Source organism: Crocuta crocuta, unplaced genomic scaffold (assembly GCF_008692635.1).
Source record: "Crocuta crocuta isolate KB4526 unplaced genomic scaffold, BGI_CrCroc_1.0 scaffold343, whole genome shotgun sequence".
Taxonomy (NCBI): domain Eukaryota; kingdom Metazoa; phylum Chordata; class Mammalia; order Carnivora; family Hyaenidae; genus Crocuta; species Crocuta crocuta.
In genome coordinates, this window is record NW_027532679.1 from 3,937,343 (window position 1) to 3,962,065 (window position 24,723).

A 24,723-nucleotide genomic window follows, 5' to 3' on the forward strand; every position below is an offset into this window, starting at 1 on the left:
GCCTTCAAGCTTCCTGGTATCCTAATTAAGCATTCACAAAAATATACTCTCCAATTCTTCTGACTAAAAAACTAACCAGGTCGGTCAATCAATGCAGTTAATTTTATAAAACAAAACAGCAACAAGATCATATTTCAAAATAACAGATTTGGAAGAAAAAAGGCAAAAATAAATACATTATACTTCAACTACCTTTGGTTTTGTGGGTTGATTTATTTATTTATTTTTCAGTAATTTATTTTTTAAATAAACTTTCTCTAGCTCTTTCCCAGGATGTAAATCTTGTGCCAACTGGGCCCCATTAAAGACTGGATCCCATCCTGACCATCTGGGAGCTGGAAAAGCACTGGTGAGTTCCTGAGGTCCAGAGTATTTCAGAAGGAGAGGACTGGACACCAGTAATGCCACCCCTGTGGTTTGAAACTACACAATGAGCTCTTTCTCAAGGTTTGTTTTTCTAAATTCAGTTAAGAAGGAGAATCATTCCCCACTCTGGCCTGGCTTAGGGTCCTAGGTTGCTGCTTGTTTGTTTGAAAATTAAAATATAAAAGAAGAAGCAAATCCAGATACATTTATGAGAGCGACTAAATGTTTGTTATCAAAGCTGGCAGTTTGCAAGGCAGAATCTTTGCCTACAGAATCAGGACAGAAAAATATAAAAGCCAAAAGACTGATAGATGGGGTAGCAGAGAATGAACTCACTTTTCAACAAAATACTTTTTAAAGTCTTTCAAAGTTCTAAGAAAACCATATCAAAGCTATAAGGTACTAAATAGAGATTCATTTTAACATTTTTTGGTAGTATAGGTCACATTTGCATACTGTATACACTGATACTTGCACATATATTTGATAATTCCTCATTTAACATGTCCCTTCAGGAAGTGAGTGCCACAGAAAACCAGGACCAAACCCCTGTCAATACTGTGCACGACAGCTGCTTTCACTGGAAGCCTTCAGAAGATACATCACACCCGTCTTGCTGTTTTAGAGAGAACATATTGAATATAATTGCCATCTCTGTCTTGATGACTCAGGGCCACTGTCATTATGAACAGTCATTAACGTGCTACACAGTAATACAGTTCTGCGTCTGCTTTTTAGGTTTTCCATTTCTGCCCTTGACATTAAGCTGTCATTTCTGCTGTCACTGAGCCTGCTTCTAACAACCTGCCTCTAGTTCACTCCTTCTAATTTGCTGTGACCTGGGAAAACTGATAAGATAGTCTGTTAAAAATTACAGCTCTGGTTACCCCTAAGTGTGCTATTTTCTATATTTACCTTTTTTTTTTTTTAGTTGAGGTTACATAACAGTTTCTCTGGATAAGTGAGGTTTTACTACATTCTTATTATATGGCTAAAAGATAGCTCTGGAGTAGCACAGGTTTTGGTTCAAGTCTAACCTTTGCAAATTACCATCTGAGGAACCTCTGGAAAGTCACTCAACCTCTCTGGCATTCAGTTTCATTAACTGAGAAGAAAGTAGGACAGAATGGGTGCTACCAATCTAAATAATCTAAGGATTCATTGACATAATGCCTATAAAGAGTTTAGGAGAAGGTCTCACTGATACCAATCACTTAGAAAGTGTTAGTGTTGGGGGCCTGGGTGGCACAGTTGGTTAAGCATCCAACTCTTGGTTTCTACTCATGTCATGATCTCATTGTTCAGTTGGTAAGATCAAGCCCAGCATCTGGCTCCTTGATGTCAGCAGAACCTGCTTGGGATTCTCTCTCCTTCTTTTTCCCTCCCCTGTGTGCATGTGTGCATGCATGCATGCATGCTCTCTCTCTTTCTCTCTCTTTCTCTCTCTCTTTTTTGATAAATAAATAAACTAAAAGAAAAGAAAGTGCTAGTTTTATTATTACTTAATCCTCACCATAACCAACAGATTCACACTAAGGTGTTTAAGTGTATCCTTATTGCACAATACATCTAAATATAAACTACCTAATCACACACACATTAAGAAAAACTAAACTGCAATCTATCTATCTGGTATTGACACTTTGAAGCATCATTGAATACAACAGTTGCTAATAAGAAGCATTTGTCTGAATGAACAAAGGAATGAATGAATGGTGTCACCCAACAGTATTTTGTAAAAATTAATGCCTCTGACATATAAGGATCTGTGCTAAACAATGTGGGAGATTAAGTTGAATTCAGCATGGATCCTGCCTTATGGGAGAGAACATCCCCTTAAGTTGCAATAATAAAAGATAGAAAGTTATAAGGAATATTCTTTAAATCGCAATAATTAAAGATAGAAAGTTATAAGGAATATAACATGGTAATGATAAGACCATGTAGGAATTTAGGGTGAAAGAAAATACTCAATATCTGAACTGTAAGGAAGATTTCACAGACAAAAGTGGTATTTTACTGGATCTTAAAAGGCAGAAGAATCTGGGCACAGAGAGGAGGGAAAAGCATTATGGAAGAAGGAATGGCATAAGAAATGCAAGAGTACAGAGGGGAAAAAGTCAGTATGGGTGTAAAGAGCCACTAACAACTCAGTGTGACTGAAGCATTAGATGAATATTGTACAAAGCTGTTGAAGAGAAAGGTCAGAGCCTTAAGAGGGCATGCTTGAATCCCAAACTAAGGAGTTGTGGTTTTAAGAAAGAGGAAGCCAGTAAGGTTGTATAAGGAGGAAGGCTTTAGTTCAGACCAGCAGGGAGCCATTCTAGCAATCGGCTTTGAGCACACGTATAAAATGAACACAACACTATATAGATATCCATTTTCTTCCTAAAAGTCACATGACTGCAGCCAGGTGTGAATTTTGTCTTTGGTTTATGTTAAAATTAGAAATGCATCACACTTCTGTGGTTTCCATTTTCAAATGATAGGCACATACGTGTGCCTCCTGAAAGCACTATAAAACAACTAATGGACAATGTCATCTTAAAGTTGTTTTTAACCATCCCATAATTATCAACATAAAGGATAGATTTCAAGTGCCTTAGTCATTAAAAATAAAAATATGGACTAAATCTTTTTTAGGAATAAGGTGAGCATGATTGTAACTATGTAACTACATTAAAGAGGCCATTAGAGTATTTTGAATCTCTTTTCTAAATCTGCTGGCTCATTTAAAAATGATTCGTCATAAAATAACTTGGGCTTGAAAGGTGTTCTTCAAAGTCACATTCAAAGTTTAATGCAACTGGCTCAGACTGCTCCTTTTATTCCTTACAAATAAAGTTTATAATTTTACATTACGTATTTTCCATTTAATAGGTGATCAATAAGTACATGTTGCATAAAGATTTGGCAACTTATATATTTAGGAAAAGTAGGAGACCATGAATTATTTTAAATCCTTGCATTTTCTCAACTTTGAATTAAACTTACACATGTAAGCCTCAATACGCATAAAATAAATGACACAGCCATTTATATACCATATTAACATTATGAAATTTCGAAAGATTATTTGTGATCATGTCTTTCTTTACCTTTCTTAATTTTATTTTTTAAATTTTATTTGAGAGAGAGAATCTTAATCAGGCTCCACACTTAGCACGGAGCCCAACTCAGTGCTTAATCTCATGACTGTGACATCATGACCTCAGCTGAAATCAAAAGTCAGATGCTTAACAAACTGAGCCACACAGGCACCCCTCTTAATTTTATTTTTGATTTGAATGGAATTGTATTGCACATAAATGTGGTATCAGTAATAGTCATTAGAGTGTCAATGTCATCATGCATAAAATTTGGGAGGGTTTGGTAAATATAAGGAAGTTTATTAAAAGACTAAGGAGATATCATGAGAAAAGCTGGTACAAGAGAAAGCTGAATCAGGGGTGAGGTTGGTGTCTGGAGAACAGGGATGTAACCCCAGCACTAAGTAGTGGCTAATATTCCCAGGATAAGTCACTGTATAACTCTGGAGCCTCTTTTTCCACATTTTCAAAAAACAGCTACACTGGATGACTGGAAACGTTCCTCAAAGCCCTCAAAATTTTGTGATTCTACATGTGGTTCAGTAAAAATCAAGGCCAAACAAAAAGGCCTGGGAAACCTCCAGTGGGAACATGTATGAGTTGTAGCATTCATTCTTTAATGTCACAGAGGAGCAAATGTGATTTTTATTTACAATCCTTCCCCTGAGCTATGTGTACAAATGATAATAGAAAGTAGAGATAGAAAGAAAGAAAGACTTCAGGAATTGCATTTAAAACCTTGTTTTCCAACTTTTGGATTAAACTAGGAAATCATTTCTCAGCCCCCAAACTGCCATTTATTTACCAACTATATTCACCCATAGGTTCCCTCCCCTCCCCCACAGAAGTTTCTTTTGACTTCTCCCTATCTCTAGGAATGCAGTTGAAGAAAACATTCATCTGGATGAAAAAGACAACACGAAGCCCCTGTGTGAGGCTCATTGGTTCACACAGTGATGAAACTCTGGCTTCTCCATCTTAGCTAAGTGGTCCTGGCAATCTTTAAAATATAACTGTCCTGCAAAAATCACATGGCATCTAATGGCAAGTGTGCAGTGACTAAAACCAGATGCAAAATATGAGAGAAATTCTGTTCAAAGTCTGCAGCATTGAAGAATAATGGCTCTACGCATTCCTGGTCTAATCTAAATAATACTCTACAAACATTTCAGATGATTTTCTCACATCTACCCCAGACCAATCACTTTGACTGGATTTCATGATTTTACTTCATTAACATGAAATCCATCCATCACTGACATATCCTCCTATAAGGTTATCCCCGAAAAAAGGTTCTGTGGTCACAAAAAGTTTGAGACATGTCATATACTTTATCTTAGGTATTTGCAGTGCATGTCAGTATCTCAAAATCTTTGCAAAGTCCTAGAACTAGGAGCAGTTGAGTTTATTTGACTCAACATTTCCCAAACCTACTCCCTCCCTCATCTCCCATGAGGAATCTGCTGATATACCAGAGAACTGGTGTATTCCATAGAACTATCTGGAAAATGAACTAGACCAATATTGTGATATAGGCTTAGATTTATATCAGATATCTGAACCTGAAGTTTGGAGAGTAAAAATATTGACTAAAGATATATCAATAGGGAGATCCAATTTTGTGGCTAATTAAATGGTTTTGATGAAGTTCAATGAGTCCTTTTGCAAATAAACATCGTATTTGTATATTGCCAGTGTGTTGTAAAAGTAAAGCACAACAGTGAAGAAACACAGCTACTTGCCATCCATTATTACTGTGCTTCTCAGAGGGGACTTTCATGAGAATAAATGCTAGATAAAAGGAATTATAAAATTGTAGCTGATTTCAAAGAGGATTTAGTCTAAGCCTCTCATCTTCAGAGGGGGAAACTAAAGCCAAGTGACCAACACTGACTAAAATCTAGATGTTCTGACTGAGCAATAGAAAGACTGCAATTAATACTCAAGCCTCCTGACTTATTCACTGCCTCTTCATCCAATCTAAACCTTTGCTTGGATCACTGTTTGCATGAAGTTCCCTCGATCCTCTGCTTCTAACCAATCTGACCAGTGTACTTTCTTTACAGGTATCTTCAATACCTTAAGCTGTATAAATTCTCCCAGAGATTTCAGTGATTAAATCAATAGATTGTCAGAACTGAAAATGCCTAGCACAGAGATCCATCCGTACATAAGAGGAGCTTGACTGGTTATCTGAACAGTCTACTTCTGACTATACCACTCTCTGTGCTTTCTAGAACCTTGCCTTGAAGTTTGAACTACCAATTTAATATTGGATTATAACAATATGTTACATAAATCCCTAATTTGCTTCATGGGAGCAAGCTGCCATTCCAAATAAAACATCAGATCCCACAAAGCCTAATTTTGATCACCCATAGTACCCATCCCAGTGCTAGACACCAACAGGAAAGCCAAGCAGAACTCACTGCTTAGAAATTAGAGAAGTTCATGGAGTGACTGGGTGGCTCAATTGGTTAAGCGTCCAACTTTGGCTCAGATCATAATCTCATGGTTCCTGAGTTCAAACTCTACATCGGTTTCTCTGCTGTCAGTGCAGAGCCCACTTTGGATCCTCTGTCTCCATCTTTCTCTGCCCCTCCACTGTTCACAAAAATATGTTCTCTTTATCAATCTCTCTCTCTCTCCCTCTCTCTCTCTTTCTCTCTCAAAAATAATAAACATTAAAAAAATAAATTAGAGGAGTTCAGGAAATATTAAAATAACTATTACTTCTATAAACCAGTGGCAGAAACCCCTCCCCTCCTCCAAATCATATGTTAATGGAAAGGCAAAAACAACCAAGTATATCTCTGATCAAGAAAAAACTCAACACACATTAATCATGAGCACACATCGACCCTGTTGATTTTCCTGGATTTATATATAAAACACTACAAAGACTTTTTTGGTAAGTTTTTTGGGTAAAGGCAGAATAAGAAGCATAAAAGTATCCATATAATAATTTGCTCTGTAGAAAGAATAAGGAAGAATAACAAAGATGGCAAACTAAATTCACAAGAGAGCCATGTAGTTCACCCCAAACTTGGGAACTCACAGAAGGCAGCCCTGAGTGAGGAGCAATGGAGTGCCACCTTTCTTTTTCCCTACCCTCAGGGGGCAATCAGCGAGCTAAACTGAACTACTCATTTGCAAAAGATTGGGTTGGTAGGGAAAAAGCACAGATGAGGGTAAATTAAGCCAGCCCTATTTTCTCTCACTCTTTAAAATTCTTTAGCTAAAAAAAGACTCCAAATAATAGCATCAGCTACTAATCTAAAATGTTATCTGCTTGTCCTGGCCCACCAGACTGCTTCCTGAGTGCTTTGGGCTATAGAGTGAGGAAATGGAGAAGAGATAAAAGTCTGCTTAAAATTAGAAGTATCAGATCTTAGAGGTGGCATAACCTCAAGAGATCATGTGGCTAGGGAGTGAAAACTTGGATGGACAGGAGTCCTATCTAGAGATGAGGCCCCAAACAGGTTAACTGTCTTGTCTAAGGTCTCTTGCGTAGATAAAGGAAGAGGTTGTCTTCTGCCTCTAACACAAGGCATGCATGTATTCTTCATAGGGAAAAAAATTCTTCCTAGAAGCCAATGGCTCCACCTTCAAGCCTATACAACTAGAAAATGAAGGGACTGCTCTAACCTCTCTGTATCCCAAGTCTACCTTAACCTGGAAGGTGATAATAATTGTTAAGATACTCCCCATACACACCACAGTACAAGGCATTAATGGCAATGGGGAGCATTACACCTTTGTCTGATGTGGTAAAACACTAGGGTAAAAATTGTGGTGTAGGCTAAATCATGGACAGCTAAGAAGGTGAGCTCTGGGGGTACCTGGGTTGCTCAGTTGGTTGACTGTCCAACTCTTGATTTCGGCTTCAGTCATGATCCCAGGGGTCATGGGATCAAGCCCCACTTTGGGCTCCGTGCTGTGTGGAGACTGCTTAAGATTCTTTCTCTCTTTCTCTGCTCTTCACCCCCCCCCCACCCCACATACTCACTGAAATAGAAAATTAAAATAAAAATCATACGTCTCCATTTAGAGAGGATTATGCTTAAAAGAAGAAAACAAAGAAAGTGAACCCTGGAGTCAGACTGTCTGAGTTCAAATTCCATCTCTACCTCTTGATAACTGGATAGCTTATTTAACTTTCCAAGCCTCAATTTCCTCATCAGTAAAATGAGAACAGCATGGTATACAAATGTTATAAGGCTTGCATGAGAGTACCTGACAGGAACTAAGTTCTCAGTACATGTTAGCTAATATTAGTCATACTCTACACAGTTTTTCATGGATCTTTCAGGGATACCCTCTCTTAAATATTCACAGCATTGAGTTCTGGTTTTATCCAATGGAAGCTTGGAGAAATAGCCCCAGAACTGTTTGATATTTTTTTTGCCTCTACCAAAATGAAAGACATTTATGTAGTTTTATGTGATTAGAAACAACCACCACATTTACTATTACTATTGCTATTATTACTACTTCTACTACCATACTAACTGGATTACTATGCATGCTTTTTTTCTCTTTCTTATTTCTGTCCTTCTTCCTTCTTCTAAGACTCCATTTGCTCTCTCAGTAACTTTGCCTTGTATTTCCCTTGTAAAAACATACACTGTAGTACAAATGCCATCTCTAGCACTATCTGTCTGTGTGATAATGGGCAACTTTTTTAACCTCTCTGACACTTGTTTTACTCATATGTATCTAACACGGGAATCTTGGAGATCAAATAAAATAATCTCCATAAAGTGCCTACACACGATAAACCCTTAGTAAATGTGAGCTTCTCATTATGATACAATGGATTTTTGGATTTGAAGCTACCAAATTCTCTCCTTCCACTAAAAGGGAGAAGACATCATGTCTGTCAAATATCCTGTATGAAAATCTAAATATATAGTTTAGAATATTTATAAAAAGTTCACTTCTGCAAGGCTTATTTTCCTGAATGTCAAGACTATTATGATAGCACCCCAAATTAAAGTCCTCCATTCAGACGCCCAACTGCTAATGCTGTAGAGGACTTACTTATTTTGAAGGAATATCTACATTTTGGAAACCACATGGTAGGTTTCCATCGGGAAAGAGTCATTGTTGATTTATGACATACACATGAGAGCACTTTGGGAGGAGGAGGTGAGCAAAGACAGAGCATGTACCCCCACCCTCACCTCCTAGCTGGATTCATAAGATTCGTCATGAGGGGTTTCTGGTACATGCAAGCCAGTGGCAGTGCAGGGAGTGAGGAAGGAGTACAAAGTTTCATGATTTGCATCAATTTTCTTATATGGAAACAGACCCTTTAAAGTAATTCAGACAAATCTAAATTAGAAATTAACCTTCCTTACCTGTTCCCAAAAGAGGATATGAATGTGGGGGAACAGAAAGGAAATACAAGGACCTTGACTAGGAACAAGGTGGAGGTACAAATAATGATTTCCTGATATGTCAAAGTCCTTGTTCCATAACCAATGCAGTGTTGGGCTAAGACGAACACTAACTTTTAAAGGAAGCTTCAGACTAATCCACCTTATTCTCAGAGGTTCATTAAGACTTACTGCCTCACTTTGACTACAATAATATGGAGCAAGAAGTCCATATTATATTTATTCTTCTCCTCTCCCAACTTCAATGATAAGCAACAGAATGAGGGATAGAAAGGGATGAAGATAAAACCCACAACCTGCCAGAAGCTGTCTTTGTGAAGACTGCTGTCTCCAGCGGGGATGAAGGCACCAGACTGGCAGCAAAATATGCCCTGTATGTGATGCTACTAATTTTACAACCCAACGGTTCTAACAAAGAATGGGGTGCAGTCGTCAGGGGGAGCGCAGTTCACCTTTCATGCTGGGGATGTTCCAACTTGGACAACAATTAGTTTGGTGGACTGAAAAGCCCATCTCTGATTCAGTTTTACGAGAGCTTTGATTCCCCGGCCAGGTGCATACTGCTACTTGGCAGCATGGGAAATACAAAAGCAGTGGCAGCACAGGTTGGCAAGGGGCTGGCTGAGTGGGTTACTGCCGGGGAGAAGTGCACATAGAAGGCTTAAAAAGGACAGGCTCTGCTTTGGGAAGATAAACATACTCAACTATCACAGTCTTAACTCTGCTCACCCGTATGGCCCACTTAAGAGAGAAAACACAAAGTATCTAGATGGGCTAAACAGTGGTGTCAGAGGAGGGCAGCTAGAAATGGAAATAAAAAACCTGAGTTCTAGCTCCAGTTCTGCTGCTGTCTTCTTTGTGTGAGCACATACATATGACCCACACTTCATGGGCTCTGGGCAGCTGCTTTGGGGTTTTGTAACCGAATCTCTAAGCCTTACTTCCTTTATTAAGAAAAGATACATGCTAAGAGTATTTACCCCATGGCAAAGAGGGAAGATTAAGATGATCTATGTCAAGCACTGAGCACAGTGTCTAGTGTACAGTAAGTCCCAATAAAGTTCAGTGGTTCACATGACTGCTTGTAAAGAAAGAAGAATGAATGAGCTCAGTAGTACCTTATAGTTCTAACATGGATTTTATTCTAAACATTTGGGAAGTGAAAGAGAAGGGGCTCTGGGCATGCTGGATAAGAAATCTAGGCTCAGAATATGGAAAGCAAAGGCAAGTTTTCCATGCCATCTATGTAATGGTGATGTTTACATTTTATAATCTTGAGTTAATGTTGATTATTGCCAGAAAAGTCAACTGGCAGGTTAAAATAATGATCACAGTGCTTAGAAAGCATTATGCACACAGAACAAAGTCATTTTCATGTGGCTGCAGTCACATACTGGGATGCCTGTGATCTGTAAATTTCTGGGGCTGGATAAAAGCTTTTGGTTTTTTGAGGTTCCCCTGGCAAATCACTCACTCTTGAATGAAGTCACTTGATTCACTCACTCTTGAATGAATAAGTCAAGAACCACCTACGCCTGGATTATTACTGTCATATGAATGGTGTTCCTTGAAGATGGGCCTATAGCAGGCCCCATCTATAAATATTCACAGATTACTACCTTGTCAAAGCTTGAATGGCACTTTTCGTATATATTTTGTGACTTTGCATCTCCTTTCCAATTCCCAGTGCACAATAGGACCTTCACACCACAGCTAGCCCAAGAGGACAAATGACAAAACAGAAGCTCTCCTGGTGCTTAACGGACAGAGGAAAGAAGTCATTCCAGTAGACACTGGTGGCTCCAGGTACACCCAACCCATGTCTCCTAGTTTCCCAGAGTTCTGTAGACCAGAGCTGGCCCACCCAGGGTGGCACTACAAAATTCTACACACTCTATTAGAAATTCAAGTGTAGACAGTATCCTCAACTAGACCAACCTATTAGATATTAATGTTCAGACAACACCTACCTCACTCCAGACCAGCATGGTACCGAATATGACCTGTAACCCATCAAAGAAATTGTCCCCTATGATGATCACAGTCGCGCCTCCCGTCGTCCATCCTTCACTCGGGCTGATGGCTTTGATACAGGGAGTAGCTGCTTTTCAACACACATGAAAAAGAGAAGGAGTCTGCTGTTAGAACCAAACTTTAATGATAGGAGACTTGAGAAAAAGAAAAAAATATATCTTTTATCTTTTCACTAACAGGAAGTCCCTCAAGATCTCAGAATTTCCTAGCTGCTTTAGGACCTGAAACCTAAGGGTGCAATTTCAGTTTTTAAAAGCATTTTTTTCATTGTTTCTATTGACATACATATATTTTACCCAAATCATTTTCAAACATGAAATCTTACGAAATAAAACACAGAAGCAAAATTTAATTTATGAGCTGCTAAAGGTTAAAAAAAATTAGGTGACTTCTTGGAACACATCAGAAACCTTATAGAATTAATTGCTTCATGATTAAACATACTTCCCCAAAATTAATCAATATATTTTAGACAAGCATATCTGCCCAAAGGGAAGGGAAAAAGAGAGGAGGCTAGAGCAAGGAAAATATTCTTGCTCCATGGCTTCCACCTATAACACTAACGCAGCAACATTTCTCATTAAAAATCGTTAAGATTTTTTTCAACAAATGACAGATCCCATTTTAAGGATGTAAAGTATGAAGGTCACTCAGGGTGAATTATGTAACCAAATAGTTGAGTCAGGGCTGAACCACAAAATGTCTCATGACCTTTGCTTTGTTGTCATTCCCAGGCATAAAATTCTAGAAAGGACTTTTAAAAAAAATTCCTATCTCTTCTCTTTCCATTACAAATGGCCCTTGGAGATGGGAAATAATTTGCAAATTCCATGATTCTAAACAGACTGGAGGTGGTTTGCCTGATGAGCATGGCATACTTTCAATGGAATTGCTAGGCATAAATGCAATTGTAGGATTATGATTTTGAAATCTCTCAGAGGGCAACAATGATTTTTAACTCCACAAAGCCATTGCTGTTGTTCTCCTGATTACTTTTATGAACAGAAACAAAGCAAAATTTTAAAGCAAGGGAGATATTGTGCAAGGAGAGGAAACGAGACCCCTCTCTTTATTAAAAGTGTATGAAGTATCCAAGACTGGCTTTCCAAATATTGAAGCCAATGAGAGCACCAGTTAATTTTAACGGGAAGAAGCTGGAAGAAAACTATTGGCCTTTGTCAAATTTGGCAAAATGTCACGCTTTAACTTTTGCAAGAAGAAAAGAAAATATTAAGCCCAGCCCAGTGGGACCATTGCTCACGTGCCACCACACAAACAAGTAGAATGGGTTTGATTTTGATTCAAATTCATCTTATAAAATAACACAGAGAAATTAGGAAATATCCAAACTAAACATTTCATGTTGGCTGAACTCATAGTAATGCATTTATAACTAAAATTGGATAGTTCAGATGCCTTTTCCCTCCTTCACTTTCTCCAAAAAACAAAATAATTAATCAAGAAAATGTAAATGATTCATAACTTGAAAATTCCTGTCCAATTTTTAACACACATAAAGGTTGTGATCAATGTTCCACAGGCACAGGGCTTTTTCTTAAGAGGTGAAGATGTTTAAATGCATGATTGAGTATTCCCAAACCAATGGTAGAATATGATATATGATTATACGACATTTATAGGAGAAAAAAGTACATTTAACAATTATGTAGAATTCCTAAAATAAAAGCAGTTTGGAAACATTCTAGCTAATGTCTCAAAATCTCAATTCTTAATTTCTAATTCAGTATACTTCGTTGCTAAAATAGAGCTGAAAGGGTTCCATATCTTCAGATACTTCTGAGAAAAATAGGATCTTGGTTTAACTGAACTGGTCTTGAAAGAGTCCTGCCTAATGGCAAAGTGTGAAATTTAATGGTATCATTAAATGCTGACCCTGTGACTACCCTCATAAACCACAAAATAGTCTTGATCTGTATTAGCTTTCTTTTAATTTTTAAAATTTTATTTTTATAATCATGTAAGCATACTTCTTTATGTAAGTAAGGAAAAAACATAGCTTTAAGTAAGTTGTACTCCTCTAGGCTTACTTAGCATTGCACAAAAGGAGGCAGAAGACTGTGTTGGATCTTTGAAAGACTCTCCTATAGTATGGCCAAGCTGGTTTTAGACTTGACCCCCTCCCATTTCTTTCTATTTGTTATCTGTAGGATAAAAAAGGCATGAAAGTATACATCTGTGCATGTTATGTGCTTTCAAATACTTCCTAAGGAAAGTGATAACGTTTTCAAATTCTGTGAGCAACCAACCAGAAACAAAGCTAACTGTCAACTAGCTAGGAGAAATAAAGATCAAGTCTCCAGAGATAACATGGTGAGGAGACAATATGTGACACCATCTTCTTCGCTTTTTAAAGAAAAGAACCCTTGAAGGAAGTACTCCAAGAAAAGAGTGGCATACCCTCTGATTCATCCTTCCTCTGTACTCAACCATCCACTATCTTAGCTTCGAGACTAGGTGCCATTCCTAGAACACATAAGTCATGCAGACTTTTCTAAAGTTGGGCTTCAAAGGGTTCTAAAGGTGCTCTATGGTATCTCTCCACTGAGAAATTTGGAAAATATGTAAAGGACTCTGGCCTCCCACTGAGACACAGAGGTGGGAAAAGAATGTTAGTGGCAGGGCATTTAGTGCCTGTAAGTCAAGGATGCTAACTATCCAACAATGCATCAGATATTCTCCCCAAATGAAGACCTCTAAGATGTCAATAACACAAGGTGGAAGACACTGTGAACAGCTAAACAGATTAGCCCCAAGAGCAGTTATTAAGAACTTACAAATTCTTGCCAAGGCAAGAAACACAAATGAATACCGCAGCTCAGAGTCTCAGAATAAGCATGAGATGAATGGCCTCTGACACTAAGAACTAGGGAAGCTCTAACCACTGGTACTCCCCACACAAACGCAGGCCCAGTGTGGTCTGGTCTTTTGATCTTTTGAAAAAAGCTGGGAACTAGATTTTTATGTGAATTTCCCAATCTTTAAATACTGGCAACTAATTCAATTTTCTTAAATGTGTAGGCTGTAAACAAAATGTTTATGGGCTAAATTTAATGCCTAGGCCACCACTTTACACTTTTATCCTAGTCACAAATAAACCTGACAGACTAAAAGCAGCTCAGGAAATACCTGCAAATGTACCTAAACTACAGTACACAAAAGTTCGCTGCAGCAAAAAATTCAAGAGTCTAGGTGGCCCCAATCAGAAAGTGGTTAAATAAATTATGGTATATCCATAGTACAGAATATTAGGAGTGTCATCAGAATGGATGGAAATGATTTCCATAAACTGACATAGAAAGATATCAAAGTATGTTAAGTAAAAACACAATTCATAGTCTAATGAATAATGTGATTCTCTTAACTTAAAAAAATGATATATATAGGAGCCTGTATGTGCACCTGTGCTTGTGTGTATGTAGATACATGTGAACAAAGGTCTGGAAGGATGTACATCCACTGTCCCCGGTGGATCCATATGAAAGAGCAATGGGGCTGGAGTGGTGCTGAGGGGACAGGGAGACTTCAATTTTACTCTATAGAAAGCCAAATGGTTTGAATATTTACAATGAGCACACATTAAGGTAAATGTATTCTCATAATAAAAATTAAATAACGTAGCATTTAATTCTGTAAGAGATAAAGGTTGTACTATTTAGAACACATAGATACTAATTTAAACAAACAAACAAACAAACAAACAAAAGCCGAGCTGTGCTGGCTAACAGATCCCAAGCCTCTCCTTCTCTTTTCTTTTTGGGTAAGCTTTGCTCTGAGAAAGCCCAGACAACATCTGAAGCAGCCAAGGACTTGTTTTTCTTTCATTCAGGATATCCAAAGAGACATAGAGAAGACAAGGAGAGATCATTTTTAATAATCATAGCGGATATTCAGTAGAATTTGAAGGTGAAAAGATTTATAAACGAACTGAATCCAGCCCAGGAGTGTAATAATCAATACAATTCTATCTCCATGAGAATATTATAAAATAGGGGAGGGGAGTGGATTTGATTGAATACAAAAACACTTTTACCAGCCAAATCTTGATTTAATTAATAAATAATTTAATTAATAAAAGATTCTTCCTTCCTTACCAGTGAATTTTCACTGTGGTAACCACAAGGACAGTAACCCCATTTCTGGTTCTAAATCTCATTAAAAATAAAAGTTGAAGTTGATTTTTTTTCTTTGCCTTTTTGTTTTTTTGTTTTGTTGCTTTTTTTTTTTTTTACCTCTTCCCCCACCCCCAACAGCCACCAAAGTAGAGGAGATTTTCTTTCCTTCAAACTATGACAATAACATGATTACCCCACCACAGTTTAGCATAATGGCTCTGAAATGCTCGTGGCACATTGCAGAGTTAAAGTGGAAATTATTAGGTAGCTCTTCTTTGTTATAATAATGATCACTCCACAAATAAAAGCTCTTCTCCCAAAGGTACTGCAAGGCACAAAATGCTAATTCTGAAGATTATGTGTGTGCTTTTATTAAATATTACCATGCCCTGCCTGTTTGAGGGCTTCTCTGCTCTGATTGTTTTATGAGTACCATGTTAATGTCATTCCCATCTTGCTAGCAGCAGGCACACATTTTAGCGTTTGTATGAGAGTTGATCAAAGGCCACGTGCTGGGGGAATTGCTGAGAAAACACGGACAAGCGATAAAAATCTAACAGATTAATTGGTTTAAATTTCATTTCAGGGTGTTGAACTTTGGCTCGGGACTCTAATACTACACCGTGAGTCAGGGCCTAATTACCAGATTTCCAATTTGCTTCTGAACAATGGTCGTGGTGAGAAGAAAAAGAGAGGGAAGAATGAGGGAAAAAAAAGAAAAAGGAAAAGAAAGAGGGAAGGAAAGAAACCGTTCAGCCTCCAGTACATATTTAACAACTAATGTTCTGTGTGCAGACAACTGCACCAGGGGACATTTGCTATCACCTGCTCCACCTCCAGAATGTTTATATTTCCTTCCAAGAGCCACAGAAGACAGAAGAAATCACGGATGCCCTCGGCAGTTTAAAATTCTCTGATTTACAGAATCAATGTTACAAGATGCAAGTGCCTGCTCACTAGCATTGGAAGCATCAGGCGCTTTTTCAGCAAGGTGAATTTGTAAGTTAGAATTGCACCTTAGCCTTCAATAGAAATGATCTATTTCATTGATAGAAAGCAAGGGCCGGGAGAGCCATGTTTACCTCAGGGTTTATGGGTGGCCTTGGGAATAAGGGTTAATTGAGCTCAGAGGTGCCTGCCCATTGAGGTGAATTAGTGGTGTGTGCAGCTATCAGCAGGGTCCTGGGGCTGCTCGTACTTTTGCCTCTGAACTCTTTGTACCGTGATCAATATCTCACTTGTTTGGGATAGCCGTATAGATGACCTGGGTGCAAGATTTATCATCTCTTATCTCCAAAATGAGGCTTTTGTGACAGTTGATGTCCTACAATGGAAGTCTCATTAGTGATGCACTGTTTTGTCCATTTTTGTATTTAAATGTGCTGGGAAAACAACACTTCATCAGTTGGTAAAATGTATAAATTTAGAAACGTTCTATTCCCATTCTAAGTCTCAAGAGAAATTTCCACTAAAATAGATATAAGCTGATTTCCCATTTCCATTGTGTATGGTACACGAAAAGATGTAAACTCTCCTTTTCCAGCATTCTGTTAGCCAGAACTCTCTATTAATGAGCATTTCTACGGAGCAGATAACTGATGCTTACAATGGCAGTGAAGATGCTGGCACCAGCCCTTACTGGTTCCTGGATAAAGACAGAAAGATGCAATTATGCTAAGTTGACTTAACATTCAGAATATTACAGTATTTGCAAATGGGTAACAGCTCCAGCTGTTCAAATTCCACCTCTCTCACTCAGAATGACCTTGAAGCAGTCACTTAGCCTTTCTAAAGCTCTTACCCTCTCTAAGCAGTAATTTCTGCTCTCAGACTTGTGGCAAAATGCAGAGTGTGTCTGCTTGTGTTTTGTTGTTTTACTGTGTGCCAGGCACAGAGCATGCTTGCTGCTGCTATAATAACTATTGTTGTCACCAGTTCTCCATAAGCCAGAGTTCATTCACTCACTAGAATATCCAATAGTCTCATCATTCCAGATGATGTACTTGATTGCAAAACTTTCCTAGGAACTTTCAATACGGTGACTTGCTAACCTAGCCAGCTAAATTGACTGAGGAGGTGGATCGAGCATCACTCCTTCCAAGGTAGAATGTGTTGTTGTTTTTTAATTTTTTTTTATTTAAGGTTCTCATTTGCCTGGAATGAACATTAATGGAGACCTTTGCAGAAATAAGGAACTGATGTTACTGTTATTATCCCAAAATTTTTATAAATTTTTTAATGTTTTATTTATTTCTGAGAGAGAGAGAAAGAGCGTGAATAAGGGAGGGTCAGAGAGAGAGGGAGACACAGAATCTGAAGATAGGCTCCAGGCTCTGAGCTGTCAGCACAGGGCCCGACACGGGGCTCGAACCCATGAACCGTGAGATCATGATCTGAGCCGAAGTTGGATGCTTAACCGACTGAGCCACCCAGGTGCCCCAAGCTCAGCCCATTTCTATGGGACACTTGTGACCTCATAAACCTCAGATCTTTATTCCTGTATCTACTTGATTTTGCTGAAGTTGTGCTTGAGAGCAGGCCTATTCCAGAGATGGATGGGGACAAAAAGGACTCCTACTTGGACTCAATGCACAGATATATGCCCTTCTTGTTAAATCAAAACAATTGTTCTTGCTGGGTTTTTAAAGTGAAGTGATTCCTTTCCTGACTACTCCCAGATCAGTAGTACCAATTCCTGAATTCTTGGATCCTGACAGCTGGCAGCTACTGGTCAGGAAGGGGGACAAGCAGAGGGTTTGCCCCTAACAGGAAGACTGGCTTTCTATATTTTCACCATGTACAGGATGCAAATCTACTCTGGGTTTACCCACTTTCCAACCGGATGCCTGGGAAGCCAAGAGCAGTTATAATTCCTGACCTGAAACCTCGCACCAGCATGCACAAACTTCACTTTCAGAATGCTAACCTCACCACAGACTCCTAATCAGCTAACAAACAAATAAATAAACATAACTCTTGAATACAAAGTTCTTAAATTACTAAATTTATTTTTGCCTTCCCTTATTTTTGTAGTAACTGCTTTATGCAGCTAAGCATTTTATTGTTTACTAGGATTTTCATTTTGTTTTGCTATTGGTCTTCATTTATTGCCCCATCCACTAGCATATGTAAATATTACTTGGCAAAGAATAATATATTATATATGCAAAAGAGATTCTCTGTGTGTGTGTGTTACTTTGAAGAGAAATGAAACCCATGATACAGAGATTTCTCAATACCAATGCAATTAAATCTATTAAATATTAAATGAGGAGATCAAGCATTTCAAGTGTTTTTCATCCTTTATTCCAAAATGACTTTATTTGGCAAAGTCCTTCACTTCGACAACATGAATGGCTCTCACAGAAAAGGAGAAAAGAAAAACCTCACAGTCAATAGATGGAAACGTAGATCCAATGTCCATCTACATTAACACAGACTTAACTTTGCAGGAATATCTAGGTGTATCCCAACTTAGCTAAGTTCCAAAATATGCCATTTGCTAAATGCAGCGCAAGCTTAAATTGTATCTCCCCCCTGTTTAATTTTCAGCCCTCTTACTCCATTCTGAATCCGTGAAATTCTTCAACAATCAGTGGACACAGATTTGAGCAAGGGAAGGGCAGAAACTCTAGTGCAACAATTGTAATCTGAATATTCTAGGGCAAGTACTTTTAGATTCCTGAGTTTGTCTACCTGAGATCCATAACTGTATAGGTTCAGCACACAGGGTTATTTAACAATTTAGCAGTGAAAAATCTTGACATTTTGATGTACCTGTAACTTCTAAATTGCACTTGAAAGACTTATTGAAGGCTTTTTGATTCAATGACAGCAACATAGCATTGTTTCATAATATGCAAAAATTGTTTGTTAACACTTCGGAAGCTCAGAATTTTACAAACTCAAGGAGGTGAGAATGTGCTGTTTTCCACCTCGTGTTTGATCTGTCAAATTCAAAATTAAAATATACAAAATATTAATCCCACAACAACTCATGGCAAATATTGCCACTGTGTTTTATTTCTTTTCTCTTTCTCTCTTGTTCTAGGATCATCAGCCACACCACTGAAAAAAATTATCATAGAAGGTAGGAGAATTCTCAAAATGAATTATTCATGGATCCAATTGTGATATTTGTTTCAACAATAGTAAATTCACTTGCCTCTGATTATACAATAAGTAAATAACTCTTTTCTTCCTGACAAGAGAACTTTTATGCACAAAATTATTTTTTGGCCCAATTCTCCTCATTATCCTGTTGTAAGAAAAGTTCTAGATATGAAAGCCAGGGAAGAAAGGGAAATGAAAATAACTTTCCAAAAATGGACAGCTAATATTGTGAAAAGAGGAAACAATTTTCAGGTTAAGAAAAAAAAAAAAAACATGTAAGTGCTTCTTCAAGGAATACTCAAGTCTTTATTTGTAGGCAATCTTCCTGGGCCTGGAAAATCATAAAGTCAAATATGAGCAAGTCTAGTGGAAAATCTGTGATGTTAATCTTGGCTGGAGTCGTATTTTTAACAGGCCTTGAATGTGTGTGCCGGATTATCCAGATGGTCATACAGGAATCGGCCTGATAGGATTAAACCTTTATGCTGAACTCTGCTCCATCTGTTCGCCAAGGTTTGCCTTTCCTTATCTGAATATGAATTTTTAGCCTCCTTGTGTCTGGGAGCCAGACGAAATTCAACATTAAAAACGTATCTGTGTGCAGATAGTTTAACATTTCATTAGTTGATACCAGCTTGGTCTTTTCCTAGAAAACATTTTTACAAAAAATTTTCCCAAAAAGGAATTTAAAATTAATAGGATCTTTTGTCATTGTTGTTAGAGGGTTTTGTCTCTTTCCCCCTATTGAATTCTAGGACTCCTTCAATTCACTGTCACAACAGGGGTTTACACTGATATTTGCCCATAAAGATAGAAAAGGAAGACTTGGTATCCTCTCTGCAGAATCTGAATATGAGAAGCAGTGAGATTACTTCCAACTGGATGAATGATCCAAGCAGAATATATTCCTGTATGTTTTTTTTTTCCCATTACAAGAGGACTGATATTCCTTATCATTTGATGAAATAGCTACAACAGCCATTTCTATCATTTTGACTAGGGTTTCTATGTTTTTAGGAGGCTTTTTTAGGGGATGAGGTTTATAATTCAGAGCTTCATCTTGAAAGAAAAAGACTGTTTTGCCCTCCTGTGCATACATCCTCAGGAGAAGTGAAGTTACTTATTTTTCAGTTGGAAAAGTTGACTGGGTAAGTCTCAGGACAGAGGCCAGTAAGTGACCAATAAGTCAGAACCCTGATAGATGGTTCTGAGGTTTCCAAACCTGTGACAAAGGAAAAGGGAGGGCTGTGACTGCTGGGCTCAGTGAGGCAAACAGCATGCAAATGAATGAATAAGTTGCGTAAAAGAAGGATCTTTTAGCATCCTACTTTGTGGCTGGTTTATGGCAATGTGATCATTAGACGTGTTCTGTGTAGATTTGTGATGGAGATGCAAGAGACTGCAGCCTTTGGAGCCTAAGTCCTCAGAATGTAAGATCCCTCTAGCAGTCTAGGAGGGCTCCACCAGCTTTCCATTATCCCCTTGGTAACACTGGATCTTGGCTCTATGCATCATGAATGGCAGGAGCCAGCAGCTCATCAAAAAATTCAAGCTTTTCCACACACAGGTCTAGTTATTATGTTTGCACAGTACCCTTAACTGGACAGCCAGAGGAAGAGAGCAGTGAAACTTTGCTTTCGAGCTTAAGATGACTTATGTATATTGGTACAAATGTACATATAACATCTTATAAAACATATGTATTTGGCATATTTTTTTTGACATGAATTGTAGTCAGCTGATATAGGGTGGTTCCCGTTCAGGAGGTAGGTGATCCTAAGTGATGAAGCTCACTGTAAGTAATCTCTTGTAAAATGAACACTCACGCACACAGTCCTAGTGTCTATTCTCCACATTTTGTTGTAAACAAGGACAGGATGTTCAATCTCATTACTGAAATCTGCTTTGCCCAATAAGGTAGTCACTAGCCATATGTTACTATTGACATTTAATTTTTAATTAGCCAAAATTCAATAAAAATAGAAAATTATTTTCTTGGTCATACTAGCCACATTTCAAGTGCTCAATAGCTACATATGGCTAGTGACTATCACATAGGACAGCACAGAGATACAACAATTCCATCACCTTAGAAACTTTGGACAGCGTTGATCTAGGGATCAAGTTTAAATAACTGACCCTATAACTGATAAAGAACAATCAGAGCTATACTTATTTGAGGTGCTATCCATATACCAGGAACTGTGCTAGAAATAAGTAATCTCTACCCCCCTCAACAATGACCACAACATCAAATGCTCATAGAGCCAGTCAGAAAGGTAAGTAAATCAAATGGGCTAGGGACAACACAATGGAAAAGGTGAGGATTGTGGCTAATTGGTACAGTATATGCCCCACCCAAAAGGGACACAACTTCTCAGTTTGACCTAAGTGCTGCCATTTGAAAATGTGGGCCCAACACTACCAGCTCTTCTGAATGTAAAGAGAATTTGCAAATCTGGATTTTTAGGTAAACTCTATTTTCAATTGTAAAACCACAAATACATAGTTTCTTAAAGCACCATACAAACCAAACCAAAACACGGCTTAGAGCTAGATTCAGTCCATGATCTGATCCACCAGTGTGTAAATTCTGCATTTTTGGAGGGCCTAGAATCACCTTTCAGTTATTAATTTCTTCAACTACACAACTAATACTGCCACTGACTCATCAAACAATAAACACAAACCACTACCCGTGCCAATGCTGCCTCTGATCACTAAAGGTCCCTCCCATAACAACATGTAAGTCCCCAGCTAGCCTTCCTCTCCTATGTAGAAGATTTTCCATAAGCAGTTTGAGAGACGAGCTCCCTGCTCCTGAAGGATTTCTATTGTCATCATGCAAGACAGCATAGATAGTGACTTTTTAAGGAAACTGTGTTTTGAATGTGAGCAGCATCTCAAAATCAGCCTTGCCCAGCCTTTAGTAATGCACAATTCCTGCTCTGTGCTTTTCAGAATAGTAATGCTTATATTTCTCTTCACGACCAAGGCTGCTACTGCTAATGTATTTGACTGAATTTTTATTATTGAGAGCCTTATCATTTTGAGCCAGTTTCCTCTCCTCCCTGACACATTCAGTGACGCTGCACTCCAGTGTTTGTTATAGCACAGATGTTTCCGTGGTGATGATCCATGACGTCACAAGCACCGGAATGTGTATCATCAAATGTATCCAGACAGAAGAGTAAAGTAGAGTGGGAACTCCACTTCCATTTGAACTCCATGTTGACTGACTCAACTTCCTCGAAAATTACTCTTTGGGGTCTGAGCTGTTCAATCCGGACTGCAAAAAGCAAACACACTTGTCTGTTTGTAATTCACTTCTACTATCAGATTATTAATTATGTGCTAAATCTCGTCTACATACCAAAAACCCAGATTAACCTTCCTCAGATGCCAGCTTTCAAAATGTTATTGCTGTGCTCAAAAGCTTTCTGTTGTTTCTCCTTAGCCTATGGGATCAAGTCCACCCTCGCGAGTCTGGCCAGTTCTCCCCTTCCAACCTCAGTCCCCATCTCTCCCAAATTGGAAGCGGGAATTGGCAGCAGTTGGAACCAATGGCTCTGGATTCAGGAGGCCTCAGCTCACATTACAGCTTCACCACTTCCCAGCTTGGGTCAATTACTTTTTTATTTTTTTTTATTTTTTTTATTTTTATTTTTTTTTAATGTTTTATTTATTTCTAGGNAATTACTTTTTTAAAGCCTCAGTTTCTATCACTTTAATTGGGAATAACAGTTATAAGAGAACTCGCCTCATGAGGTTGTTGTGAGGTTTAAATAAGTTAATCTATGTGGACAGAACTCTGCACAGAGTAAGCAATAAATAAATGTGAGATAGAATGAAAAAGATGAGGAGTTGCAGGAGAAGGAGAAGGAATGTAAGGAAAAAGAAAAATGAAGATGATCGTGACAGGCCCTCCAAATTCTCTGTCTCCAAACATGCTGTGCACCTGTCCACCATTTCCTTTTCAGGAAGGTTTTACCCGAATAGTACTGTATCATAAAGACCAGTCTTCCACATGAAGCTGTTTCTTCCTATCTCAGGCTTAAAAATACTAACTCTTAGTGAGCTTCTTCATGTCTCTTTCATTCATTCATCACTAACTACAATTTTCCTTGAACTTTTATCCTGGTACATATGTATGTATGTGTAAACCTGGGACTGCATATATGTATGCAAATCAACCTAACATTCAACACATCTCGTGCAAGCAGGGACCACATTCACTCACAAAACGGATAGACGGTATTCTGCACTCAACCAATACCTGACAATTAACTAGCCCTGTTAAATCTTCAAAGGGTTTGCCCATCTCAATTATTCTTAATATCAATCCTGAGTAGCAGGCAAGCAGATGTTATTCGAAATTCCACTTTACAAATGAGGTAACTGAATTTAAGAAACTCACTTGAACTTGAGATTTTGACAGTCCACATTGGTAGATAAAGTCTAATATTTAAAACACCCAAACTACCCTTCAAATTTGGTATTTATCTGAAATTTCTGCTCAGTTTGGCTAAAATACTCACTTCTATCATGTAAATACTACAGCCAAAGACCCATAAAATCTTAGTTGTGCAATTCTTATTCCCACGATAGAGTGTAGATATTTATTAACTTTACAGAATATTACTACTCTATTTCCAAGCAAAGTTATTTTCCCCCTAAGACTCAGCCCCCCATATGAATTATAGTAAAATCTCTCTCTACCTTCTTCTATTTCCAAGTTCAAAAAATGGCATCCTAATATAATACCACAGGTGCCAATTTAAACACAGGAACACTGGAAATATTCCAGTTTCCAGGCTTAGAAGCTTTTCTATTGTTACAAGTTGGGCTGCTAAACACACAGTCAGAGTTTAGACATCAAATATAAGTATAGCAGCACTTTGAGAACTTATATTTTTAAATGTAGAACAATTCCCCTTAACTTTCATTTTCAATCTGGACATTATCCATCTCAGTGGTGCTCATTATAGAATTTTGTGCATACAAAGAAAATAATAAAAGTTTACTTGTTAAATAGGTTATCCTAAAACAGTACCTCAATAACATTTTCCCCAACTTTTTTTTTACTTTCTTTTGAGCAACAATGATTGAATTCCACAGGCTTTAGCTAACCAAATCAAGAAGCGTTTCTAGGATTCTGCCAAAGTTGAAAGGTAGAAGAATCTGAGGTCTGACTTTATTGATTTGTTGCACATAATAGTTACTGGAAGGGCACAGCTGGTTTGATGATTCAGCCAGAAGATTTTAGCAAAAAGGGACCAAAACTCTATTTTCCTTCCCCACTAAGATATGATAAAATACCTTGGAACTGCCGGGACACAGTCCCCTCATCCACAGTCCTACACATAATATACCTAAAAACATCTGCCTCAGGCCCCTCAGAAAAAGTAGGTGCTCAGTATCTGCTGGCTTCCCACCTGTGCTCAAAACAAAGACAAAGAATAATAAAGAATTAAAGTTCTCAATGTGTGCCAACCACATTAATTTTAATCATTCTTCTAAATAATAGCCAAAGTCTATTGCTATGTGTTCATTGGTTACATATGCTCGTCTCTTGAAATTTTTCTT

General features: G+C 38.0%; 1 protein-coding gene across 2 annotated transcripts in view; it reads right to left on the reverse strand.

The window, feature by feature from the left end:
• EBF1 (EBF transcription factor 1) overlaps positions 1 to 24,723 on the reverse strand; it is a 388,391-nt gene that overhangs the window by 89,457 nt on the left and 274,211 nt on the right. Inside the window, exon 7 of one of the 2 annotated variants that reach the window (XM_077780761.1) lies at positions 10,828 to 10,958. In XM_077780761.1, coding sequence (XP_077636887.1) covers positions 10,828 to 10,958 — 131 coding nt within the window. Of the gene's footprint in view, positions 1 to 10,827; positions 10,962 to 24,723 lie in introns of both variants that reach the window. The other variant, XM_077780760.1, reaches the window with a different exon arrangement.